General features: G+C 42.5%; 1 protein-coding gene across 1 annotated transcript; it reads left to right on the top strand.

Moving 5' to 3' along the window:
- The first annotated feature begins 2,034 nt into the window (after window positions 1-2,034).
- scrn2 (secernin 2) lies at window positions 2,035-11,980 on the top strand. The gene is made up of 9 exons (XM_080028700.1): window positions 2,035-2,113; window positions 2,841-3,003; window positions 4,913-5,094; window positions 6,286-6,485; window positions 7,658-7,873; window positions 8,366-8,531; window positions 9,082-9,262; window positions 10,735-10,891; window positions 11,612-11,980. Exons 2-8 carry the CDS (start codon window positions 2,842-2,844, stop codon window positions 10,885-10,887), a joined length of 1,260 nt encoding a protein of 419 aa, XP_079884826.1. The 5' UTR covers window positions 2,035-2,113; window position 2,841; the 3' UTR covers window positions 10,888-10,891; window positions 11,612-11,980.
- The last annotated feature ends 115 nt before the right edge of the window (window positions 11,981-12,095 follow it).

Here is a 12,095-nt window from a genome sequence, read left to right as displayed (position 1 = left end):
ACAGACAGGAGTGTCAGTATCAGCAACATAAATCAATAGAACGCCAGTGATAGGAGACACCCACATGATTAAAACAATGACACACAGGAATTCACCCAACTTTAATCACACTGATTAGCCAACATGCGATCCAGTCTGCTGGTAAAGAAGCAAAAGACAGTGTGTCTTGCTGCAAACTAGTGGGCCTACCAAATAGCTGAAAGTTTCATAACTGCCTCGAAGTTAAATGTAAGAATATTGAAATGGACAAGTTTAGCAGCAAATATCTGGTCATTCTGCTGAACTATTATTGGTTCAATCAACAAAGTGATGAGGTGCAATTTGGAGATATGTGGTTTTCTTTGGACAGTGATGAAATGCCTTAATATTTATTTCAGTCCGTGGTTAGTTTATTTAGGTACTGTGCCACTTTACTGCGATTGTACTAAATTTCATGGGAAAGTAGTGTACTTTTGAAAGCTATGTTTTTTAAAATTGCTCCCGATGGTTCAGAGAGCGCCTTGCATGGCAGCTACTGCCATCGGTGTATGAGTGTGTGTATGAATGGGTGAATGTGGTAAGATATGTAAAGCGCTTTGGGGCTGAGAAAATCGGCTAGAAAAGCGCTATATAAGTCAAGTCCATTTACCATTTACCATTTAAAATCCTCATTATTATTATTTTTTCTTTACATTTATCCTAAAATATATTTTAACTTATACAATATGATACCTTGTCATAACACACAATAGTAAAGAAAGTAATTAAATGTAACTATATTGCTACCAACTACAGCATACTGCTTAGTTGTTAATGCATCAGTACTAAGAATTCAATAATATATTATAAACCACATGAAGTTAATAAGTTGTAAGGGCTTTGGTAATTCCTCTTTAATTCCCCATGAATACTCTCCAATGGTACACACAACATTTGTCACTTTAAATAATAATAATATAAGGTAAAAGTATAGGTAATTTAAGTGAATGTTATTGAGTAACATAGATAGAAATTACTTTTAAAAAACTGAAAATACTCTTAAATAATAAATAGCCTACCGACAAACATGCCAATATATTTTTGTTCCCTGTTTGGGAACTTCCAGGAGACAAATAGAATAGGCCTAATGGAAATCGTAATTGAGATATTCCATTCCAGGGGACCAGTATGTAAACGCTTCCATACTGAGAAATACAGAGCTTTTTGTGGAGCTGATATGCTTAATCCACTTTGTGTCAACTAATTTGGCGATGACTTGAATGTAACCGCCATTCACTTATATGAAAAAGTTGCGCACTATAGCTTTAACTCTGGCAGATAGCAGTGTTTGTTATGAAACTATCCATTTGTTTACTTTGGCTGCTGCGTTTGTCCAGCTCATCATAATTTTGAGTCACACAGACATGAACTCATGAGTTAAGATGATAATCAGCAACTATGGCGAAACAAATAGGCTACTTTGCATATAGCCTAATAACAAATAGGCTACTTTGCATATAGCCTAATAAAAGTTGTAAAGGTATACACACTCTGATTTTTAAAGGGTAGGCTACATGACGAATGTGAGACAGAAATAAAAATAAAATGCTACAATGTTTACTTCTTAGTAGTGACACTGGATAATAAAGACATGCATGCAATGTAATGGATGTGATTTGGCATTGTAACCACTGTTGGCTAGGGCTTCGCAGCCCTAAAGGGAAGTCAGTCAGACTCAAGATTCAGAGATTCAAGATACAAGATGGTGTATTTGTCATATGCATAACAATTAAGTCATTGTCAGTCATTGGCAATGCAAATTAAGTCCTATGCTCCTTTCTATTAGCCTATTATATTTTATTTTATTTATTATAAATTATTTGTTCAATATGAAGAGAAAATGTATAAGATATAGATCCTCATCATCATCCCGTATGCCCGCTGTGCTGTGCAGCTTCTCGCAGGTGTGGACTGTCACTTGACGGCCGCCTGCTGTGGGAGACGGTAAACTGTGCTTGTGGCCTGACGAGAGACGAGACCTTTAAGTGCATAGGCTACCTTTGGATTTCTCGGTCACGTGACCCGGTATCTGACAAGCTTCTCCCAGCCGGGCTGTCTGCTCTCTCTCACCATTGGAGATAAAAAAAAACCCAAGGTAAACATTTTTCTACTGCGGCTCTAGTTCACAGACAGGTGGAGTGCACCGTTTTAAACCAACTCCCGAATAAAAGCGGAATGACTTAAAGCGACAGCTGGCGCGTCGCTGTTCCGGAATGAGACGGGGAGTGACAGTGAGCTCCGCCAGGCCTTAATGCCTCTGTTGTAAACAACGATCCCACCAACCAAGCTCCGCCACAGGGCTACATAGCCTACATCTGCGATCAGCGCCCACATATAGCGAAATTATTTCTGTTTTCATAGAGATTGATGCTCGTAAAAATGCGAGGTGAGAGCGATAATAAAGCAACGCGGCGGTCGGATTTGTGAAGATTAGGTAGGCTACATTCAAGAAAGTGCCCTGCCTCCTAATCCCTGTGTGAGAGGGATGGGCAATGCACCGGCTCAATCTGACATTCTGCAACAAAAACAAAACAATAACCTGGGTGGGGAATGGAAGTAGGCGAGACTCTTCCTCTCGACTCCACACGTGCTCATTATGCTCAGCTGGTGTAGGCTAACTCGCACTGGATGTCAGACACATTGTAAGACTCTTAGGATTAGTTTGATATCAGGTTGTGTATATGAGGTAGTAGCTTAGCCTAAACTTGGTTGAATGAACAATCACTTTGAATTCCTCCCACAGAGCCAGCCAAACACACCTCGCTCCATCTTGTGTCATAGTAGCCCACCCATTTGTTTTGCTCTTTCTTTCTGGGTTGCAGGATGGCAGAGCCCCCCATGTCGTGTGATTGTTTTGTGTCCCTGCCCCCCGGCTCTGGCAATGACCATGTGATTTTTGGGAAGAACTCAGACCGTCCCCGGGATGAGGTGCAGGAGGTTGTCCACTTCCCTGCAGCATCTCACCCTCCAGGCTCCACGCTGGAGGTAAAGCATGCAGGCCTGGACTCCTATAGGCTACACTCCCACACCACCACAACCACTGATTTACAACAGTCATCATGCAGCATTGAAATACACACTATTATACTCCATGCATATAGCCTACGTATGTGTGTATAAAATGGATTAAGGATATAACGATTCATATCTAATGTCATAACCCTGTTTTTAATTTTTCATTACACCTTTATTTCAACAGGCAAGTTATGAATAACACTTTCTTATTTACAATGGTGGCATGACAAGCGACAGAAGCCACTTACGAGAAGTAGGACTAGAAGATAAAATACGTTTGACAATTGCAAATAACAACGCAGACAGCATCAGTCTACAAACATGACATGAGGAGCGCACAGGTACTTAGGTGAAATAAGGAATGCAGAAACCTTACAACTCTTTTGGAAATTACAATGCAGAAAAACCACTGTTTATAATCCGGTTTTAGGGTCTTTTGCAAAGCATTCCAGTCATGGGCCGTGGCAGATGCAAACTATGTAAGACTAAAGACAGTGTTGCTTTTATGAATATTTAATTGAAGTTAGGACCAGGTGTTGTGCGGGTCAGACGATGGGTGCAACAGGTAAGGGGGTGACTTTTTAGAAGTCTTGAGAGCAAATTTGAGCCGAGGAAAAGTCTGTTTGAGGGAGCTATCCTGGAGTGTAGTTTGAACAGAATCGGGGGGAAAGGACCAATAGCTTAAGAATTGTGTCATCAACATACAGGTGATTGAGTGAGTTGCCGGCAGCCTGAGGGTGGTTATTTATGGATAAGGAGAAGAGTACAGGACAAAGTATCGTGGAGCCTTGGGGGACACCACTGCTACTGGGAATGGAAGAGAAGGTTTTCAAAACTCACATGTTGCACCCGGTGAGAAAGATAGCAAGGAAACCGAGCCAGCCAGTGATCAGTGAGCCCAATGCTTCTCATGTATGAGTATTTTATGGTCAGCAATATCGTAATGTCTAAAGCTTTGGCAAGATCGAAAAACATAGCAACACAGTGTTGTTTGGCATCTTATGCAGATGTAATATAGTTGAGAGCAAGATTTTCAAGTATCTTGTACACAAGGCAAGATGGAAATGGGCCTGTCTGAAAAAGTACAGATTGGTTAAATATTTACTAGGGAGGCATTCTTCCTGGTAATGTGTAAGAGAGAGGAAGGGAACGTTTTAACCCAACACTCCTTTCTCATTTTACGCGCTCAGACATGCAGTTTGGCTTTTATTAGTCCTCATATAATTACAAAATAACTAAATGCAGTTAATGTGACAATGCGACTTTATGCTTGCGGTGCTCACAAGAATAAACATTTACATTGTATAGTATCAGCAGTCATTTTCACTAACTGTGTCCTCCTGCATCACTCCTTTCATTACAAAATAGTTTCTACACAAGAAATAGTCCATTTTCCTGCGTATCACTGCACCAATATCAGCACCAGGTATGATCTGACTCAGGAACTCACTTCTCTATGAAAACACTTCTTCTATAGAGTGGGTATTGTCTCTGAAAGAGATGCTACTTTCAAGGTTAATTCTCAGTGCTTAGAACACTACCACCTAGTTGTATTTATACAAGCAGATATTTCTAAACCTGTTAAAATGTACCCAAAATTAAAGCAAAGTGCAGAATACAGATGTGTCGAGCAGGAGGTGATAAGATACATTTATGTACGCTAGGAAGTTGTAGTGTTGCCCTTTTGAGTTTCACTGATGTCTAAAAGAAAAGAAAAACGTTTAGTCTCTGATCTGGTCTGACAGCTGTGAGTGTTCAGCCATATATGTCCTGGGGAAACAAATGTGTCAGCTATACATACCACATGAGGTAAATAGAACCCTGAAATAGTTTCTGCAATCCAGCGTGAGCTCAATGTAAACTGTCTTTTTGTCTGCAGTGCACATACATCCAGATCCCTCAGGCGGAGCACACTCACGCTGTGGTTCTCAGCAAACCTGCCTGGATGTGGGGGGCCGAGATGGGAGCCAATGACCAGGGAGTCTCTATTGGGAATGAGGCTGTCTGGACCCGAGAGCCTGTTGCCACCGGAGAGGCTCTGCTGGGCATGGACTTTGTCCGGTGAGTACCAAGAACCTTCTTCATACATTTATTACAAATGAAAGAAAGAAGAAAAAAATACGGATAAATAACCACTTATTCAATTTCAGCATCAAAGAAAGCATACTTGTCAGAGCTGATGGGAGCAAGTATTGCATCCAAGTTAAATAAAGCAGAAGTATTAACTCAATCCTCTCAGGCTTTGATCAGAAGGGTGTGTAAAATGTCACAAGCGTGTTACGACAGGTGTAGTAAGTAGTGTTGAAGCATAGCTCTGACAGTAGCATTTCCTCCACAAAACTTGGCAGTGGAGCGTGTAAACATCGCAATCAAACTCTACCGGTACTCATGGTTGGTTAGTTGGCGTGTTTCCATGACATGGTACTGGCTCTACTCAACTCTAGTCCCGTTTTTCTGGTTTTCCACTATGACAAAGTCCCTGGTACCTGGGGCTTACTTCTTTTGTCTCTATTCCTTCAGGGTTCCAGGTACCAGGTACTAAACGGTGACATGAAACACTGCAGACCACTGATTGGTCAGAGCGTTATCAGTGGGCAGCATACTATCCTACACAACAAAGAGCCAAGCTACTGTTGCGGTTGCAGTTCGGTAGCTTGTTTTATCTCCAGTTGTTGTTCTTTCTTTTCAAAATTAGCATCGCGGATAACCACACCGTGGTTGCGTGAAGTAGTACAGCTGTTCTTTATCTTGGTGGCCAATTAGAAAATCTAGGGGCACCAGCAACTCTCTGAAGAGATGGCGGTGCACATATGCATGTTGGTTTAGTTACAATAAAAAAAATAAAACAATAAGACAGCCTGCTATGACACAGCATCTTTCTCTGAGTGGTGAAGGATAGAATGTTGCTTAATCCAAAAACTAAATATGACAATAATCACCCTGCTGAGGACTTTGTAGAAACACATGGATGCTTGAAGCTAGATGATAATGTCACTATGACGACAAGCCACATAAAGGCTCTCATGGGTAATACTTTCTGATGGAAAAACACTTCCAGAAAAGACTTCTTTACCAAAGGTGAGTACAGTGGAGTAGAGGAGAGCCAGTATATAATGAAAACCAGCGAAAAGAGACTAACTGATCCAACTATATATATATATATATATAAATAAAAGCAGCACATTTATAGCTTTGGTAGCCTTGTAAAGAGGTTTGTCAGACTTGAGCTCAGACCTGACTTTTGCTCATCAGACTGGGGTTGGAGCGAGGTGACAGTGCCTGGGCGGCGCTGACGGTGATCACGGGCCTCCTGGAGCAGCATGGTCAGGGCGGGCAGTGCAGGGAGCAGACGGAGCCCTTCAGCTACCACAACACCTTCCTGCTGGCCGACCGCACCGAGGCCTGGGTGCTGGAGACCGCCGGGAAGCTGTGGGTGGCTCAGAAGGTCACAGGTAAAGGATGGAGGGTTGAACATAGTGTGACCGTGCAGAGCTGTTGATGTATGCATGCACTGTATTAACGACAGCAGAGAAGAACTGTATGTATTTACTAAAGGCCTGTTGCTCAATGCCATGACTTGTGAACAACTCAAGCTACTGTCTTGCTCACATTGAACAACCTTCTGTGTCTGCTTTTTATTTTATTTTAATTTAATGTGGCACTGTCCAAACTAGTTTCCAATCGTAGGTCAGTTGGTACGTGTTAACAACTGACCGTTTTGAATTTGTGCATGAGATACAGTGTGTGTGTGTGTGTGTGTGTGTGTGTGTGTGTGTGTGTGTGTGTGTGTGTGTGTGTGTGTGTGTGTGTGTGTGTGTGTGTGTGTGTGTGTGTGTGTGTGTGTGTGTGTGTGTGTGTGTGTGTGTGTGTGTGTGTGTGTGTGTGTGTGTGTGTGTGCGCGCGTTTATAAAGCACCACAATTACTAATCTGTGTGGTAAAATAAGCCACCCTTTATCCTTTTACTCATCCATTATTTCGGAAAAAGGAGAAAGTAAAAACCTTAATTAGGATAAAAAAGCGAAAGCTCAGGAATAGCACAAGAGGAAGGGCCCTCTTATTAGACAGATAATACAGGTGCCACACACGTATTCAGAGTAGACCAAAGCACCATAAAAAGTGGCAATATAAAAAAAATTATTTCAATATACAACTGAAAACCACGTTGTACACAGCATAACAGTATGCAGTAGACACAGGGGTGCCTGGCGATCCATTCAGTAGTTGATGAGATACTTCGGATGACTTCCATGACTCATAGTTGTTCTTTAATGTGGGAAGATAAATGAGTAAATAAAGCCCATTCAGATCTCTTTTTTTCTCTACATTCTTCAACATGAGATCACAGCTTATAGAAAAGTGTCATATGATACAGAAAATCCTAAACATTGTGGTGAAGAGATGCTGAATTAATCAGGCTTAATCGTCCTGTCAAGTGGGGATAAACTTTGCACGCTGCTATATTCAGCTCAGTGTGTATGCCAACAAACGAGTATGAATTAAAAAGGCAAATGGGTGGAAACTGCAAACATGAGACTTTCATCTGCTTTTAAGAAAGGAAAAATTTTTTTTTTTTTTACATGGCCTATTAGGCTTCATTTGCTAACAGCCATGTTCTCTTTCCAGTCCCTGTGAAAAACATCTCCAACCAGCTGACCATCGGTGCTGAGATCTCCGCAGAGCACCCGGATCTGCGGCGTGTGGCCCAGGACGAGGGCTGGTGGGACGGGGAAGGGGAGTTTAACTTCTCTGAGGTTTTCAGCCCGGAGAACCCGCCTGCCAGGATGGAGCTGGCCAAACGGCGCTATAAGGGAGGCACAGAGCTACTGCAGCAACATGACGGTGAGAGTGGTCCACTCCTATGGACATAAGCATGGAAACGTGTGTCTCTCTGCACCATTCAACATTCAGTTATGGTTGGAAACTAAAATACTACCTGATGGTTATATGCGTTAGCGAGGCATACAATTGCCAAACAGTTAAAGTAGGGTGGTGGTAGGCAATTCTTTAAAGACGGTAAAGCTCCTAAGAAGCTACACTATGGTACAAAGTCACTGCGGCCTGACTATATGTAGGGTCGCAGTAACCTTTGACCTCTAAAATCTTTAAGTCACACTGTATGTGCAAACCTTTAAGAGAATCCCTCAAAGCATTCCTGAGCTATTGCGTTCACAATATGCAAGGTCACAGTGACCTTGACCTTTGTACATATGTTTACACGGAAGGACGGAAAACCCAAAAACATAATGCCTGAGTTTTTTCTCTTTTATTTAACATACATCTACTGTAACACTCATTCACTGCTTTGCCCCTCTCTGTCGGCTCTGGTCTCAGGCTCAGTGTCTGCAGAGGTGATGATGTCCATTCTGAGGGACAAGCCCAGTGGCATCTGCATGGATTCTGGAGGTTTCTGCACCACAGGCAGCATGGTCTCTGTCCTGCCCAGAGACACTAGCCTGCCCTGCATCCACTTCTTCACCGCCACCCCAGACCCATCCAGGTTAGTGTTAACTAGATATGATGAATCAATATATTATGAACACCATGGGCTCTTTCAGGGAGATTTTCTGATGAATGAAAATAAAACTCAAAACCGCTAATTAGCCAAACGAAACGTCTGTCTCAGAGTTCTGCTTTTATGTTGTTATGTTACAGCAAGGTAATTAGTTCTGAATTACATCTTCCAGGAAACTTTCAAGAGATGCTTAGGAATTAAGTTAAGAAAGCATTACCTATGTACGTATATTTAAATGTTGCAAAAGGTGTTTGATGCTTCAGTGGCTGTTTAGACCACTTGCTTAAATATGTCTCATACTATGGCATTTCATACTGAGTGATTAGTTGTAGCGAAGTGTATTACCTTAAGTTTAACGTCACTGAAATGTCCATTTATTTTCAAATGCATGTATTGTGATGGTGTTGAAACTCAATCTTTGCTGTCCCTGCATTCTGTCTCCACTTGATTGGGTTGATGGGAGTTTCTGAGACTGCGTTTCTCTTTTTCCTGTTCCTCTCCCTGTCCAACCTGCCCAAACCCTGTACCCTGGTAGGTCTATATTCAAGCCTTTTATCTTCTCGGACTGTGCCGCCCCAGTGCTGGGCGTGGTGTCCCCACAGTACGGCCCTGAAGACCCAGTCAGGAAGCAGCCTCGCTTTCAGAGCCAGGTGGACCGCAGACACCCGCTGTACAAGGCCCACCAGGTGGCGCTCAACGCCATGGACACCAACCCGGTGGGCACTGATAATGGACCACCTATAGGTCAATGATAGTCCTGTGCAGATTGTGGCAGAGCTGGAAGTTCACAATCATTTTCTCTCAAACATCCAGAATCACTTTTATTGAGGATTGAGTTGTTGCCGGTTGAGGTCGGGTCGCAGAGCACAGGGCTTATGCCTCGTTTCCACTTAGCGGTGCGTGTGTAGTCACCTCGGCAAGAGTCTTGTGGGGCGTTTTTCCTCTTCATTGAATTAATCAGTTGGCTACACTGTGTCCCGCTGCTATGGTGTCACCAAAGTTATGTAGCTGCTGCGGCCAGCGCTGTTCAACGGCTTTGACACATAGGCTGTATATGCTCTGACCGTGGCTATCGCCGTCCAGCATAAACCACGCCTACTATGTAAGGGTTACTGTCGGCAGTGGAAACACAAGCCAGATCTAGGGTTACCGTGCCCTACAGAACCGTGCCGAACCGAACTGTGCTGCTCAGTGGAAACGATACATATCAACAGGACCTCACTGTGTGCGAGGACAACACACATGGCATGAGTGTAGACAAAACATAAACACAGTCCAAGAACACATTCAATGCCAGACACCAGGGCCTCAGTCACCAACCTGAGAATGCTGGGAGGTATTGGTATTTCAAAACAAAGTCACATTTTACCATTGAAGCCATTGAGCTGACTATCCTGTCTGAGATGACTTGTTGAGTCGGTGTTGAATATTCTAAGCACATATGTTTTTAACCTACATTGAGTTTATGATATGACAATAGAGGAAGCAGAGAAAGAGCTGTGTGCTTTTTACAGATACAAAGAGAAGAGTCTGGTGTAGAAACCAAACTCCCAATACTAATCTACTGTAGAGCCTGTTCCAAGTGTGTTCACACTGGTTGATGTATTTATTGCACGTATTGCATCATTCCCTGTTTGTACAAAGCAGCTCAGTGCATCGATATTCTGTACACATAACAGACTACAGTCTTTGAAGCTAACTGCGAAGTAAATGTAGTCTGGGAATAAGTATGTGGCACTTATTTTTTGTTGTCAGGATGTAGTAAGGAATTGGGACACAGCCATTACCTGCTGTCTTGGTGACCAGCTGTAGAATTGAGAAAACCCAGATAAGTAGAGGAAATGGAGTTGCGTGATATAGCAGGTGCACAGTTATGGTGAAGTCTGGATGAATTAGACTGACTATTTTGAAAGACCAAGAGTGTGGGATCTGGACTATTGTAAATGTACATCATTTTACACACACACACACACACACACACACACACACACACACACACACACACACACACACACACACACACACACACACACACACAGGGTCTTAATAGCCATATTTTAGGACTAAGTCAAATGACTCCACTGCTTAATGCAGGTTTGAACATATGATATGCATATACCATTTTTGACCCAGGTGTTGGTACCACAGTTTTTCCTGACCTTTGTCTTTTTGTTTCCCTTGGCGTCAGGACGAGGCTTTAGCTGTCTATGAGATCCTGAGAGAGCTGGAGTCGCAGTGTCTGAGCGAGATCTCGGCCATGCTGAGTGGAGAGATCCCAGGAGAAGAACTGGGGGACCTGTTTCTGGATTGCGTGGACACAGAGATTAAGTTCTACCAGTGAGGAGGTTCGAAGGCTTTATCAGCTCTATTTGAGTGTTGTATTGGTGTTTGATGATCAAATAAATAGAATGATGAATAGGCAGGACTTTTTGATAATACAGTTCTTCCAGAAGTCTTCTTTTTTTTTCAACACAAAACAAAAAGGGGAAAATATACAATGGTGGAACGACAAACAATTAAAAATTAAGGCAATGCTGATTGAAACATTGTAGAGGAATGCTATGCTAATAGAAATAAATATAGAGAAATAATGTGTTAAACAGTCAAAATAGCACTATAGGGAATGGCAAGATACATCAAGAATACAGCACATGGGTTAATGTCTGTAGTAGTGAGCATCAAACAGAAGATTGGAGTGTTTCGACTCTAAACTGAGTGTGGACCAATCAGAGTTGTGACAATGAGTTTACCTGCAGAATTCCACTCTGACCTGACCCATGATCTTTTAACAGTCATGCGGTGCGTTCTTTTGGCATATTTTGACAATGTTACTGACGAGTTGAGCATGTTAAACAAACACAAGTTAGTGACAGCCTTTCTACAGCTATGGGCGGGAAGATCACAAGGTCAAAACCGTTATAACAACTTGTTTCTCTCGCTCCAAAACTTCTGTCCTTAGGCAGGTTTTGCATGCAAAAACAGAAAAATATCCATATGTGGAAGTATGATTGTTGTGAGCGCTCTCCAAGCACAGCTTAATGTGTTTTAACTGTCCTCTGTTACAGCGCCCTCAGGTGGACACCCCTGGCGCTGGCACAGCTGCTGGTGGAGGAGGCCCTGGGACTGAACTGCCTGTGTTCCTTGTCTGATGGGCCTTTGCCTCACTCACACATAACACATAACACATCCCTGACAACCATTCCATCATAACACAGACTAAATGCCTATAACTGCCCTTGTGATTTGGAGCATATTTATCATCTGTATCTCACAAGGGAGTTATGGCTGCACCTCATTAGTGAGTATAATGATGTAGAGGACACAGGAGCCTATGTAAGCTAGAGCTGTATGGAGTTGCACACATACTGTGAGTATGGCATTTTGCTTAACAATTTTCTTTGTTGTCGCAAATGAATGGGTTGTCATTTGACAGCTACCTGTAGGGAACGATCTAATAAAGAATGTTCACAGCCTTTCCTGTGTGTGTTGTGAGCTTTCTGGTTCATATTTGTGATGTTAAAAGCCTCTATAAACCCAAATCAACAAACC

This window comes from Ammodytes marinus (assembly GCF_949987685.1).
Source record: "Ammodytes marinus genome assembly, chromosome: 6".
Taxonomy (NCBI): Eukaryota; Metazoa; Chordata; class Actinopteri; order Uranoscopiformes; family Ammodytidae; genus Ammodytes; species Ammodytes marinus.
Note: the sequence above shows the minus strand (reverse complement) of the source record. Positions and strands in the feature narration are given on the sequence as shown.